General features: G+C 50.6%; 1 protein-coding gene across 3 annotated transcripts in view; it reads right to left on the bottom strand.

Moving 5' to 3' along the window:
* LOC140207356 (alpha-2-macroglobulin-like) overlaps positions 1 to 15,537 on the bottom strand; it is a 127,795-nt gene that overhangs the window by 100,781 nt on the left and 11,477 nt on the right. For all 3 annotated transcript variants that reach the window (XM_072275908.1, XM_072275906.1, XM_072275907.1), the window contains exons 6-7: positions 10,086 to 10,247; positions 8,379 to 8,606 (exon numbers count right to left, since the gene is read on the bottom strand). In XM_072275908.1, coding sequence (XP_072132009.1) covers positions 8,379 to 8,606; positions 10,086 to 10,247 — 390 coding nt within the window. The remainder of the gene's footprint in view (positions 1 to 8,378; positions 8,607 to 10,085; positions 10,248 to 15,537) is intronic.

The following is a 15,537-nucleotide window of genomic DNA, read 5'->3' on the forward strand; positions in this document are numbered from 1 at the left end:
GAGAGGGTGCAGAGGAGATTCACCAAGATGCTGCCTGGATTAGAGAGGGTGAGGAGGAGATTCACCAGGATGCTGCCTGGATTAGAGAGGGTGCAGAGGAGATTCACCAGGATGCTGCCTGGATTAGAGAGGATGCAGAGGAGATTCACCAGGATGCTGCCTCGATTAGAGAAGGTGCAGAGGAGATTCACCAGGATGCTGCCTGGATTAGAGAGGGTGCAGAGGAGATTCACCAGGATGCTGCCTGGATTAGAGAGGATGCAGAGGAGATTCACCAGGATGCTGCCTAGATTAGAGAAGGTGCAGAGGAGATTCACCAGGATGCTGCCTGGATTACAGATGTCACCATCCGGTCCATGAAGTCCATATTCCGGTTCATGGTCCAGTCCGTGGATTCCGTATTCCGGTTATTCCTTTTTCCCCGTGTTCTATTGGGCGTCTTGATTGATGCAGCTGATTCTCATTTCGGGCGGCAACAAAAATAGCTCAAGGATTCAGCTAATCCTTTGCTGGACCGTTCCCGTTAGAACCTCCATCAGAATCCATACCAAGAAGTTCGGCATCAGCAACTCATACCAAGGAGGGTCCGAGCCCTGTGTCCAAGAAGGGTCCCGTCTCTGTATCCTGCGTCCAAGGTTGAGTCTCAGTTCTGTGTCCAAGAAGAGTCCAAGTCTAGTCTAGTCAGAGTCTGAGCTTGAGTCGGAGTTCCTGGTCAAGCCAGGACAAGACCCAGGGACGGAGTCCCTGCCAAGTCCGAGATCCGAGTCATGACCCGAGTTCCAAGTAGGAGTCCAGGTTTTCCGATTTGTTATTCTACGTCTACATCCGTGTTATTATTTTGACCTCGATCCTTGGCTTCCTTGGTATTCTTAATAAAAATAGTCCTGTTCATATTATTTCAGTGTCTGTGTCTTTCATTTGCGTCTGCTCCCAACGTCCCCTTGTGACAAGAGAGGGTGCAGAAGAGATTCACCGGGATGCTGCCTGGATTAGAGAGGGTGCAGAGGAGATTCACCAGGATGCTGCCTGGATTAGAGAGGGTGTGGAGGAGATTCATCGGGACGCTGCCTGGATTAGAGAGGGTGCAGAAGAGATTCACCGGGATGCTGCCTGGATTAGAGAGGGTGCAGAGGAGATTCACCAGGAGGCTGCGTGGATTAGAGAGGGTGCAGAGGAGATTCACCAGGATGCTGCATGGATTAGAGGGGGTGCAGAGGAGATTCACCAGGATGCTACCTGGATTAGAGAGGGTGCAGAGGAGATTCACCAGGACTCTGCCTGGATTAGAGAGGGTGCAGAGGAGATTCACCAGGATGCTGCCTGGATTAGAGAGGGTGCAGAGGAGATTCACCGGGACGCTGCCTGGATTAGAGAGGGTGCAGAGGAGGTTGACCGGGACGCTGTCTGGATTAGAGAGGGTGCAGAGGAGGTTGACCGGGACGCTGTCTGGATTAGAGAGGGTGCAGAGGAGATTCACCAGGATGCTGCCTGGATTAGAGAGGGTGTGGAGGAGATTCACCGGGACGTTGCCTGGATTAGAAAGGGGGCAGAGGAGATTCACCAAGATGCTGCCTGGATTAGAGAGGGTGAGGAGGAGATTCACCAGGATGCTGCCTGGATTAGAGAGGATGCAGAGGAGATTCACCAGGATGCTGCCTAGATTAGAGAAGGTGCAGAGGAGATTCACCAGGATGCTGCCTAGATTAGAGAGGGTGCAGAAGAGATTCACCAGGATGCTGCCTGGATTAGAGAGGGTGCAGAAGAGATTCACCGGGATGCTGCCTGGATTAGAGAGGGTGTGGAGGAGATTCATCGGGACGCTGCCTGGATTAGAGAGGGTGCAGAGGAGATTCACCAGGATGCTGCCTGGATTAGAGAGGGTGCAGAGGAGATTCACCAGGATGCTGCCTGGATTAGAGAGGGTGTGGAGGAGATTCATCGGGACGCTGCCTGGATTAGAGAGGGTGCAGAGGAGATTCACCAGGACGCTGCCTGGATTAGAGAGGGTGCAGAGGAGATTCACCAGGATGCTGTCTGGATTAGAGAGGGTGCAGAGAAGATTCACCAGGACGCTGCCTGGATTAGAGAGGGTGCAGAGGAGATTCACCAGGACGCTGCCTGGATTAGAGAGGGTGCAGAGGAGATTCACCAGGACGCTGTCTGGATTACAGAGGAGATTCACCAGGACGCTGCCTGGATTACAGAGGGTGCAGAGGAGATTCACCAGGACGCTGCCTGGATTACAGAGGAAGCAGAGGAGATTCACCAGGATGCTGCCTGGATTAGAGAGGGTGCAGAGGAGATTTACCGGGATAGAAACATAGAAACATAGAAAACCCACAGCAAAATACAAGCCCTTCGGCTCACAAAGCTGTGTCAAACATATCCTTACCTTAGAACTACCTGGGCTTTACCCATAGCCTTTATTTTTCTAAGCTCCATGTAGCCATCCAGGAGTCTCTTAAAAGACTCTATCATTTCCACCTTCACCACCGTCGCCGGCAGCCCATTCCACACACTCACCACTCTCTGCGTAAAAAAACTTACCCCTGACATCTGCTCTGTACCTACTTCCAAGCACCTTAAAACTGTGCCCTCTCATGCTAGCCATTTCAGACCTGGGGAAAAGCCTCTGACTATCCACATGATCAATGCCTCTCATTATCTTATACACCTCTATCAGGTCACTTCTCATCCTCCGTCGCTCCAAGGAGAAAAGGCCGAGTTCACTCAACCTATTCTCATAGGCATCCTCCCCAATCCAGGCAACACCCTTGTAAATCTTCTCCGCACCCTTTCTTTTTTTTTCTTGTCAAATCTTTTTATTATTATTATTATTATCCAAAATTAACAAGAGTACATCGAAGTAAGCTACACTTACAATGTCTCAAGAAAAAAAAACATTATTTTAAAGATTGAAAAAATTTTGGTGATTAAGAAAAGGAGGCAAAAAAAACCCTTCTGAGCAAGACAAAGTGAGGAAAGAAACCATTAGGTGTTCAACCATGGAGCCATGCGTCATACAAAAAGCTTCTATAGATAAAAATCAAACTGCCAGCAAGAAAAAAAAGTACCAAAAGTTTACAATTAGATCGTGGAGGATATCTATCAATTAACTCAAATGATAATAACAAGCAAGTGAACCCCATCTTTTCTCAAAATCAAATAAAGGTTCAAAGGTTCGACTTCTAATTTTCTCCACACTAAGACATAGCATCACTTGAGAGAACCATCGTGACAAAGTGGGAGCTCATGTATCCTTCCACTTCAACAAAATGGCCCTCCTAGCTATCAATGTAACAAATGCAATAACATGTTGGTCAGACAAAGAGATACCACAGGTATTTTGAGGAATTACTCCAAAAGGCACAGTTATAATTTGTTAGGTTGTAAATTAATTTTAAGTGCTTTAGAAATTGTCGAAAAAACTGATTTCCAGAACTGTTCCAGTACAGAACAAGATCGAAACATGTGTGTCAGTATAGCTGTCTCAGTTTTACATCTATCACAATAACTATCAACATTAGGGAATATTTTAGACAATCTCTCCTTCGTCAAATGGTAACGATGTAAAATTTTAAATTGAATCAATGAATAACTAGCACAGATCGAAGAAGAGTTAACCAGCTTCAGAATCCGCATCCAATCCTCCGTACTCTTTCTATGGTTTCCATGTCCTTCCTGTAGTGAGGGGACCAGAACTGAGGACAGTACTCCAAGTGGGGTCTGATCAGGGTCCTATATAACTGCAACATTACCCCTCGGCTCTTAAACTCAATCCTACAATTGATGAAGGGCAATGCACCATATGCCTTCTTAACCACAGAGTCAACCTGCGTAGCAGCTTTGAGTGTCCTATGGACTCGGACCACAAGATCCCTCTGATCCTCCACACTGCCAAGAGTCTTACCATTAATGCTATATTCTGCTATCATATTTGACCTACCAATAGGAACCACCTCACATTTATCTGGGTTAAACTCCATCTGCCACTTCTCAACACAGTTTTGCATCCTATCAATGTCCCGTTGTAATCTCTGACAGCCCTCCACACTATCCACAACACCCCCAATCTTTGCGTCATCAGCAAATTTACTAACCCACCCCTCCACTTCCTCATCTAGGTCATTTATAAAAATCACAAAGATTAGGGGTCCCAGAACAGATCCCTGAGGCACACCACTGGTCACCGGCCTCCATGCAGAAAATGACCCGTCTACAACCACTCTTTGCCTTCTGTGGGCAAGCCAGTTCTGGATCCACAAAGCAATGGCCCCTTGGATCCCATGCCTCCTTACTTTCTCAAAAAGCCTTGCATGGGGCACCTTATCAAATGCCTTGCTAAAATCCATACACTATATCTACTGCTCTACTTTCATCAATGTGTTTAGTTAGATCCTCAAGAAATTCAATCAGGCTTGTAAGACATGACCTGCCTTTGACAAAGTCATGCTGTCTATTCCGAATCATATTATACCCCTCCAATGTTCATAAATCCTGCCTCTCAGGATCTTCTCCATCAACTTACCAACCACTGAAGTAAGACTCACCGGTCTATAATTTCCTGGGCTATCTCTACTCCCTTTCTTGAATAAGGGAACAACATCCGCCACCCTCCAATTCTCTGGAACCTCTCCCGTCCTCATTGATGATGCAAAGATCATCGCCAGAGGCTCAGCAATCTCCTCCCTCGCCTCCCACAGTAGCCTGAGGTACATCTCGTCCAGTCCCAGTGACTTATCCAACTTGATGCTTTCCAAAAGCTCCAGCACATCCTCTTTCTTAATATCTATATACTCAAGCTTTTCAGTCTGCTGCAAGTCATCCTTACAATCGCCAAGATCCTCTTCCACAGTGAATACTGAAGCAAAGTATTCATTAATTTCCTCTGCTATCTCCTCCGCTTCCATACACACTTTTCCACTGTCACACTTGATTGGTCCTATTCTCTTAGCCTCTTATGGTCTTATCCTTTTGCTCTTCACATACTTGTAGAATGCCTTGGGATTTTCTTTAACCCTGTCTGTCAAGGCCTTCTCATGGCCCCTTCTGGCCCTCCTAATTTCATTCTTAAACTCCTTCCTGTTGGCCTTATAATCTTCTAGATTCCTATCATTACTAGTTTTTTGAACCTTTCGGAAGCTCTTCTTTTCTGTTTGACTAGATTTACAACGGCCTTTGTACACCACGGTTCCTGTACCCTACCATCCTTTCCATGTCTCATTGGAAAGTACCTACTCAGAACCCCACGCAAATATCCCCTAAACATTTGCCATATTTCTTCCGTATGTTTCCCTGAGAGCATCTGTTTCCAATTTATGCTTCCAAGTTCCTGCCTAATAGCCTCATATTTCCCCTTACTCCAATTAAACGTTTCCCTAACTTGTCTGTTCCTATCCCTCTCCAACGCCTTGGTAAAGGAGATAGAATTGTGATCACTATCTCCAAAATGCTCTCCCACTGAGAGACCTGACACCTGACCAGGTTCATTTCCCAATACCATATCAAGTACAGTCTCTCCTCTTGTAGGCTTATCTACAAATTGTGTCAAGAAACCTTCCTGAACACACCTAACAAACTCTACCCAATCTAAACCCCTCACTCTACGAAGATATCAATCAATATTTGGGAAATTAAAATCTCCCACCACAACGACCCTGCTATTATTACTCCTTTCCAGAATATGTCTCCCTATCTGCTCCTTGACATCCCTGATACTATTGGGTGATCTATAAAAAGCAACCAGTAGAGTTATTGCCCCTTCCTGTTCCTAACTTCTACCCGCAGAGACTTCGTAGACAACCCCTCCATGACTTCCTCCTTTTCTGCAGCCGTGACACAATCTCTGATCAACAGTGCCACGTTCCCATCTCTGTTGCCTCCCGCCCTGTCCTTTCTGAAACATCTAAAGCCTGGCACTTGACGTAATTATTCCTGCCCCTGAGCCATCCAAGTCTCTGTAATGACCACAACATCATAGCTCCAAGTACTGATCCACGTTCTAACCTCAACCGCTTTATTCATAACACTCCTCGCATTAATATAGTCACATCTCAAACCATCGATCTGAGTGCGTCCCTTCTCTATCACCAGCCTATCTTCCCTTTTGCACAGTCTCCAAGCTTTCTCTATTTATGAGAATTTATCTCCCTTTCCTCCGTCACCTCAGTTCGGTTCCCACCCCCGCAACAATTCTAGTTTAAAGTCTCCCCAATAGCCTTGGCAAACCTTCCCGCCAGGTTATTGGTCCCCCTTGGATTCCAGTGCAACCCGTCCTTTTTGTACAGGTCACACCTGCCCCAGAAGAGGCCCCAGTGATCCAGAAATCTGAATCCCTGCCCCCTGCTCCAATCCCTCAGCCACACATTTATCCACCACCTCACTCTATTCCTATACTCACTGTCATGTGGCACAGGCAGTAATCCCGAGATTACTACCTTTGAGTGCTCAACTTCCTTCCTAACTCCCTGTTGTCTACTTTCAGGACCTCCTCCCTTTTCCTACCCACGTCGTTGGTACTAATATGTACCACGTCCTCTGGCTGTTCTCCTTCCCACTTCAGGATATCGGGGATGTAATCAGAAACATCCCGGACTCAGGCACCTGGGAGGGAAACTACCATCCATGCTTCTTTCCTGCATCCCACAGAATTGCCTGTCTGACCCCCTAACTATAGAGTCCCCTATCACTGCTGCCATCCTCTTCCTTTCCCTACCCTTCTGAGCCACAGGGCCAGACTCTGTGCCAGAGGCGTGGCCACTGTTGCTTCCCCCAGGTAGGCTACCCCCCCCAACAGTATTCAAACAGGAGTACTTATTGTCAAGGGGTACAGCCACAGGGGTTCTCCCTAGCTTCTGCCTCTTGCTCTTCCCTCTCCTGACTGTTACCCACTTCTCCTGGGGTCCGGAGACACTACCTGCCTATAGCTCCTCTTTATCACCTCCTCACTCTCCCTGACCAGACGAAGGCCATCGAGCTGCAGCTCCAGTTCCCTAACGCGGTCTCTAACGAGCTGCAGCTCAATGCACCTGGTGCAGATGTGGTCGTCCGGGATGCTGGGGGTCTCCAAGATCTCCCAAATCTGACACCGAGCACAGAAAACCAGCCTCACACACATACTTTGTCTATATTTCAAACAGATAAACTACTTCGCCTCGACCCTTTATCACCAAAGCCCCGTTGCCTGGATTAGAGAGGGTGCAGAGGAGATTCACCAGGATGCTGCCTGGATTAGAGAGGGTGCAGAGGAGATTCAGCAGGATGCTGTCTGGATTAGAGAGGGTGCAGAGGAGATTCACCCGGACGCTGCCTGGATTAGAGAGGGTGCAGGGGAGATTGACCAGGGTGCTGTCTGGATTAGAGAGGGTGCAGAGGAGATTCACCAGGACGCTGCCTGGATTAGAGAGGGTGCAGAGGAGATTCACTAGGATGCTGCCTGGATTAGAGAGGGCGCAGGGGAGATTCACCGGGATGCTGCCTGGATTAGAGAGGGTGCAGAGGAGATTCACTAGGATGCTGCCTGGATTAGAGAGGGTGCAGAGGAGATTCACCGGGATGCTGTCTGGATTAGAGAGGGTGCAGAGGAGACTCACCAGGGTGCTCCCTGGATTAGAGAGGGTGCAGAGGAGATTCACCGGGATGCTGCCTGGATTAGAGAGGGTGCAGAGGAGATTCACCGGGATGCTGCCTGGATTAGAGAGGATGCAGAAGAGATTCACTAGGATGCTGCCTGGATTAGAGAGGGCACAGAGGAGATTCACCAGGGTGCTCCCTGGATTAGAGAGGGTGTTTTATGAGGAGAGGTTGAGCGAGCTTGCCCTTTTCTCTTTGGAGCGAAGGAGGAAGAGAGGTGTACAAGATGATAAGGGGTGACAGCCAGAGACTTTTTCCCGAGGGAGGGTGGAAATGGCCAACATGAGGGGGCATGATTCCTCGGTGATTGGAGGAAAGTATAGGGGGAACGTCAGAGGTGTTTTTTTTTACACCGAGAGTGGTGGGTGTGTGCGGAACACCCTGTCAGGGGTGGTGGTGGAGGTAGATATGTTAGGGACATTAAGGTGGCTCTTCAGTGTTTGACAAATGGGGGTTATGTGGGAGGGAAGGGTTAGATTGATCTTGCGGCTGGTTAAAAGGTCAGTACACCATCGCGGGCGCTGTGCTGCTTTGTCCTCTAAGCCTTGTCCGCTGTTCCGGAGGATGGGTGGAGGAGTGAACCTTTGGTGTAGAGAAGAGGGAGAAAGTACACAGAAGTTGAAGGAAATCGAGTGCGGGAGGCGGGAGCTGTGACAAGGGAAGTGCCCGGTGCTCGGACCCGTCACACCAAGGGAGGGAGGCCTCGAGGGACGCTGGGCAGGCGGGAAGAACAGATCGAGCCTCACCAACTGGAACACCTCCAGGTCGAGGGATCCCGTGTCCGGAAGCACTTTGATGATGTAACTGATGGGGATCTCCAGATCGGACGTGCACGGCAGCTCCCTCCGGCGACTCCTGATGGACAGGAAGCTTTTGGACTTTGAGTAGAATTGCTTGACTGAATGCTGGGCGCGGGAGTGACCGGGGAGCCGGGGAGAGTGGTAGCTATCCTCGGGCTGGAGATGATAGATGGCCTAAGGGGAGAGGAGAGCACACACGCTGTTAACAAAATCCGGGTCTGACCTGGACACACCGGGAGAGAACGCAAGAGACATTCCAACACGGTGCATCGCGAAGAGAGTTGAAGGTTGCTCAGAGGGAGATGGAGGGATCCGGAGGTGATGCTGAGTCCCTGAGGGAGTCGAGGGTCACTCTGAGGGAGATCAAGGGATTGGGAGGCCATGCTGAGTCCCTGAGGGAGTTGAGAGTCGCTCTGAGGGAGATCGAGGGATCCAGAGGTGATGCTGAGTCCCTGAGGGAGTCGAGGGTTGCTCTGAGGGAGATGGAGGGACCCGGAGGTGATGCTGAGTCCCTGAGGGAGTCGAGGGTCACTCTGAGGGAGATGGAGGGACCCGGAGGTGATGCTGAGTCCCTGAGGGAGTCGAGGGTCGCTCTGAGGGAGATCGAGGGACCCGGAGGTGATGCTGAGTCCCTGAGGGAGTCGAGGGTCACTCTGAGGGAGATCGAGGGACCCGGAGGCAACGCTGAGTCCCTGACGGAGTCAAGAGTCGCTCTGAGGGAGATCGAGGGACCCGGAGGCAACGCTGAGTCCCTGAGGGAGTCAAGAGTCGCTCTGAGGGAGATGACACTGAGTCTCAGCCTGAGAGAGTCGAGGGTCTCTGAGGGAGATCAAGGGACCAGGAGGTGACACTGAGACACTGAGGGAGTCGAGGGTTGCTCTGGGGGAGATCGAGGGACCTGGAGGTGATGGTGAGTCCCTGAGTCGAGGGTTGCTCTGAGGGAGATCGAGGGACTGAGCCTTACTCACTGCCTCATTTCGATAACCATCCCTCAACTCCCTCCCAGTCCCTCCCTCCCTCAGTCATCCTGAACTCCCTTGGAGTCCCTCTCCCCTCCCCTCAGTGACCCTCAACACCAGACCCTCTCTCCCCTCCCACCCCTCCCCTCAGAGTGACCTCAACTCTCTTAGAATCCCTGTCTCTCAGTTATCTTCAACTCCCTCCCGGTCCATCTCTCTGAGTGACTCTAAACTCCCTCAGAGTCCTTCTCCCTCCCCTCAGTGATCCTCAACTCACTCGAGCCTCTCAGATTGACCCTTGACTGTCGGTCCCTCTCTACCTCAGAGTGATACTAAACTCCCTCAGTGACTCTCAACTCTGAGTCCCTCTCCCTCCCCTCAGAGTCCCACTCCCTCCCCTCAGTAACCTTCAACTCCCTCCCAGCCCCTCTCTCTTCCTCAGGGTCCCTCCGGATTGACTGTCAACTCTCTCAGTCCTTCTCTCCCTCAGAGTGACCCTAAACTCCCTCCGAGCCCCTCTCCCTCCCCGCAGAGTAACCAACTTCCTCCCAGTCCCCCCGGAGTGACCCCACCCACCCTCTCCCTCCCCTCGGAGTGACCCTCACCCACATTGTCCCTCCTCTCCCTCCCCCTCAGAGTGACCATCCCGGGCTGAACGCCCGCCGACCTCCAGACGATCCCCTCCCAGACTCACCATGAGGGACACGAGCTCATCCTCCCATTCAGACGTGTCCAGGCAGAAGGTTCCCTCTCCTTGATCGTCAACCAGAATCTCCTCAGCCCCGGGTTTGAATGAGTTGAACAGGTACACCTTCACTCCTGGAAGTGGCTTTCCCGTGGCCAGCTTGATCACCACCTGTCAACGGAGAGTGACTGCTCTTTGAGACTGATGCGGGTAAAGGATCACTTGGGCAGTGGGAAAATGGACCTTAACCCTGACCCTCTTGTGTTTCTTGATCTGCTCACAGGAGATCCAATGTCATTCCGCCCCGCTAGATTGACCCAGGGCCACGTTTTCCCAACACTTCTTGGGTTAACTCACCGGGTGTGCACTGGGGTATTCGGGTCGTTAAACACTAGGCTTCCTTGCCCAGGCGACCCTTCCAGGGTTGATCAGGCCCCGCTTGTGTTTCTTCCCCCCCCCCCCCCCCCCCCGTCAACTAAGGTAATAAAAAGGGTTAGGGTTAGGGTTAGGGTATTTTAGACCACGTCATTTGGTTTTATTTTGACCATTTGGGGAATTGATTAGACTTCAGTTTAAAGAAAGATGTAAGGCCCCTACTTTTAGTTTTCACTGATCTTTATTTTGTCCCATTTGAGGGAGTAGATTGTTTTGAGGCCTAGTTATTAGGCTTCAGCTTAAAGAAAGATGTAAGGTCCCAACTTTTAGTTTTCACTGATCTTTATTTTGTCCCATTTTTGGAGGAGTAGATTGTTTTGAGGCCTATTTATTAGGCTGCCCTACTTTCAGCTTACGTAGATCTTCATTTTGTATTAGGGTGTGTGGGATTGCATGGGTTAAATTAACAGTGTTTGCTGGAGATTCAGTATCACTCCACCCTGTCACTGAGTTTAGTGGTGACTTGTTTTCTGTGGACCCAGCCTGGGTTTAACTTACGGGTTCTCTCTCGCCTTCTGGGTGTCTCGGCTTCTTTACTGGGTGGAAAAGCGGGCAACTCGATCATAAGACCGTGACATAGGATCAGAATTAGGCCGTTCGGCCCATTGAGTCTGCTCTACCATTCCATCAGGGTTGATCCCGGATTCCACTCAACCCCACACACTGGTCTTCTCGCCGTATCCTTTGATGCCCTGACCAATCAGGAAACGACCAACTTGCACCTTAAATATACCCACAGACTTGGCCTCCACCACAGTCCGTGACAAAGCATTCCACAGATTCACCAGTCTTTGGCTAAAAAAATCCTTACCTCTGTTCTGAAAGTTACCCCTCAATTCTGAGGCTGTGCCCTCTAGTTCTGGGTACCCCCACCATAAGGAAACACCCTCTCCACATCCACCCAATCTAGTCCTTTCAACATTCGGCAGGTTTCAACGAGACCCCCACGCATTCCTCTAAATTCCAGTGAGTACAGGCGCAAAGCTGCCGAACGCTCCTCGTGTGTTAACCCCTTCCTTCCCGGAATCATCCTCGCGAACCTCCTCTGGACTCCCTCCAACGACAACACGTCCTTCCTGAGGCGCGCAGCTGAAAACTGTTGACAAAACTCCAAGTGGTTCACGTTCCCCGGAGGTTCACCATGTGGCCGAACTCATCTCAATTCATCTGGTGTGGGGGGTGTGTTACAGTGTCTCAGGGTGTGGGGGGTGTGTTACAGTGTCTGGGGGTGTGGGGGGTGTTTTACACTGTCTGGGGGTGTGGAGGTTGTTACAGTGTCTGGGGGTGTGGGGGGGTGTTACAGTGTCTGGGGGTGTGGGGGGTGTTACGGTGTCTCAGGGTGTGGGGGGGGTGTTACAGTGTCTGGGGGTGTGGAAGGGTGTTACAGTGTCTGGGGGTGTGGGGGGTGTTACGGTGTCTCAGGGTGTGGGGGGGGTGTTACAGTGTCTGGGGGGGTGGAAGGGTGTGTTACAGTGTCTGGGGTGTTTTACAGTGCCTGGGGGTGTGGGGGGGTGTTACAGTGTCTGGGTGTGTGAGGAGTGTTACAGTGTCTGGAGGTATGGGGGGTGTGTTACAGTGTCTGGAGGTGTGGGGGTGTTACAGTGTCTGGGGTGTGGCGGTGTGTTACAGTGTCTGGGGGTGTGGAAGGGTGTTACAGTGTCTGGAGGTGTGGAGGTGTTACAGTGTCTGGGGGTGTGGAAGGGTGTTACAGTGTCTGGAGGTATGGGGGGTGTGTTACAGTGTCTGGAGGTGTGGGGGTGTTACAGTGTCTGAGGGGTGGGGGGGTGTTACAGTGTCTGGGGGGGTGGAAGGGTGTGTTACAGTGTCTGGGGGTGTGGAAGGGTGTTACAGTGTCTGGGGGGGTGGGGGGGGTGTTACAGTGTCTGGGGTGTTTTACAGTGCCTGGGGGTGTGAGGGGTGTTACAGTGTCTGGGGGTGTGGGTTTAGGTTACAGTGTCTGGGGGTGTGGAGGGGTGTGTTACAGTGTCTGGGTGAGTGAGGGGTGTTACAGTGTCTGCAGGTGTGGGGGGTGTGTTACAGTGTCTGGGGGTGTGGGGGTGTTACAGTGTCTGGGGGTGTGGAGGGGTGTGTTACAGTGTCTGGGTGAGTGAGGGGTGTTACAGTGTCTGCAGGTGTGGGGGGTGTGTTACAGTGTCTGGGTGTGGAGGTGTGTTACAGTGTCTGGGGTGTGGCAGTGTGTTACAGTGTCTGGGGGGGTGGGGGGGTGTTACAGTGTCTGGGGGTGTGAGGGGTGTTACAGTGTCTGGGGGTGTGGGTTTAGGTTACAGTGTCTGGGGGTGTGGAGGGGTGTGTTACAGAGTCTGGGTGAGTGAGGGGTGTTACAGTGTCTGGGTGAGTGAGGGGTGTTACAGTGTCTGGGTGTGGAGGTGTGTTACAGTTTTTTGGGGAGTGGAGGGGTGTGTTACAGTGTCTGAGACCTGGGTGTCATTATACACCAGTCATTGAAAGTGGGCATGCAGGTACAGCAGGCGGTGAAAAAGGCGAATGGTATGCTGGCATTTATAGCGAGAGGATTCGAGTACAGGAGCAGGGAGGTACTACTGCAGTTGTACAAGGCCTTGGTGAGACCACACCTGGAGTATTGTGTGCAGTTTTGGTCCCCTAATCTGAGGAAAGACATCCTTGCCATAGAGGGAGTACAAAGAAGGTTCACCAGATTGATTCCTGGGATGGCAGGACTTTCATATGAAGAAAGACTGGATGAACTGGGCTTGTACTCATTGGAATTTAGAAGATTGAGGGGGGATCTGATTGAAACGAATAAAATCCTAAAGGGATTGGACAGGCTAGATGCAGGAAGATTGTTCCCGATGTTGGGGAAGTCCAGAACGAGGGGTCACAGTTTGAGGATAAAGGGGAAGCCTTTTAGGACCGAGATGAGGAAAAACTTCTTCACACAGAGAGTGGTGAATCTGTGGAATTCTCTGCTGCAGGAAACAGTCGAGGCCAGTTCATCGGCTATATTTAAGAGGGGGTTAGATAAGGCCCATGTGGCTAAAGGGATCAGGGGGTATGGAGGGAAGGCTGGTACAGGGTTCTGAGTTGGATAATCAGCCATGATCATACTGAATGGTGGTGCAGGGTCAAAGGGCAGAATGGTCTACTCCTGCACCTATTTTCTATGTTTCTATGTCTGGGGTGTGGAGGGGGCAGGTTACAGGGTGGAGGTGTTACTTGGGGAATGTGACTATTTTTGAGTCTGGTGGTCCTGGTGTGGATGCTACAGAGCCTCGTCCCTGGCAGGAGTGGGACAAAGAGACCCTGAGCAGGGTGGGTGGGATCCTTCATGATGTTAAAGGCCTTTCTCGAGCATCTTTCTGTGCATACGTCCTAGATGGCGAGGGGAGGCGGTGTTGAATGGAACAGTTAGTACCCCTCAACCATCAGCCTCCTGAAGCAAAGGGGACAACTTCACTTGCCCCGTCACTGAACTGTTCCCACAGCCTATGGACTCACTTTTAAGGACTCTTCATCTCAAGTTCTCGATATTATTTGTTTGTTTATTTATTTATTTTTGTATTTGCATAATTTGTTTTTTTGATACTCTAGCTGTTCGTCTTGGATTATTTCTTGGATTTGCTGAAAATGCCAACAAGAAAATGAATCTCAAGGTGACGTACACGTGTAGTAATTTGATCATAAATTTACTTTTGAACTTTGAATCCTGAGAATGCAGGATAAAATGTCACAACATATTTCTTCTGCACCCTCACTAATCCAGACAGCATCCTGGTGAATCTCCTCTGCACCCTCTCTAATCCAGGCAGCATCCTGGTGAATCTCCTCTGCACCCTCTCTAATCTAGGCAGCATCTTGGTGAATCTCCTCTGCACCCTCTCTAATCCAGGCAGCATCCTAGTGAATCTCCTCTGCACCCTCTCTAATCCAGGCAGCATCCTGGTCAATCTCCTCTGCACCCTCTCTAATCCAGGCAGCATCCTGGTGAATCTCCTCTGCACCCTCTCTAATCCAGGCAGCGTCCTGGTCAATCTCCTCTGCACCCTCTCTAATCCAGTCAGCATCCTGGTGAATCTCCTCTGAACCCTCTCTAATCCAGTCAGCATCCTGGTCAATCTCCTCTGCACCCTCTCTAATCCAGGCAGCACCTTGGCGAATCTCCTCTGAACCCTCTCTAATCCAGACAGCGTCCTGGTGAATCTCCTCTGCACCCTCTCTAATCCAGACAGCGTCCTGGTGAATCTCCTCTGAACCCTCTCTAATCCAGTCAATCTCCTCTGAACCCTCTCTAATCCAGGAAGCATCCTGGTGAATCTCCTCTGCACTCTCTCTAATCCAGGCAGCATCCTGGTGAATCTCCTCTGAACCCTCTCTAATCCAGTCAGCATCCTGGTCAATCTCCTCTGCACCGTCTCTAATCCAGGCAGCGCCCTGGCGAATCTCCTCTGAACCCTCTCTAATCCAGGAAGCATCCTGGTGAATCTCCTCTGCACCCTCTCTAATCCAGGCAGCATCCTGGTGAACCTCCTCTGCACCCTCTCTAATCCAGGCAGCACCCTGGTGAATCTCCTCTGCACCCTCTCTAATCCAGGCAGCATCCTGGTGAATCTCCTCTGCACCCTCTCTAAAGCTTCCACTTCCTTCCTATAATGAGGTGACCAGAACTGAACACAATACCCCAAGTGTGGGTCTAACCAAGGTTTTATAGAGCTGCGAAATTCCCTCGGGGCTCTTGAACGCAATCCCCTGACTAACGAGGGCCGACACAGCAAATTAATTGAAGTTTACCAGATTTACAAGCTGTGTACAAGAGGGCCAGAATCACCTCTACTTCCTGAGGAGACTGGGGTTCTTTGGAGTCTGCAGGCCTCCCCTTCACATGTTCTACCAGTGCGTTGTAGCCATTACAATCCTCAATGAGGTGGTGTGCTGGGGCAATGGCACCAACACAGGGTGATGCCAACAGGCTCAATAAACTGATTAGAAAGACTGGCTCTGTTATAGGAGTCAAACTGGACACTCTGGAGGCTGCGGTGGAACAAAGGAC

Source organism: Mobula birostris, chromosome 13, assembly GCF_030028105.1.
Source record: "Mobula birostris isolate sMobBir1 chromosome 13, sMobBir1.hap1, whole genome shotgun sequence".
Taxonomy (NCBI): Eukaryota; Metazoa; Chordata; class Chondrichthyes; order Myliobatiformes; family Myliobatidae; genus Mobula; species Mobula birostris.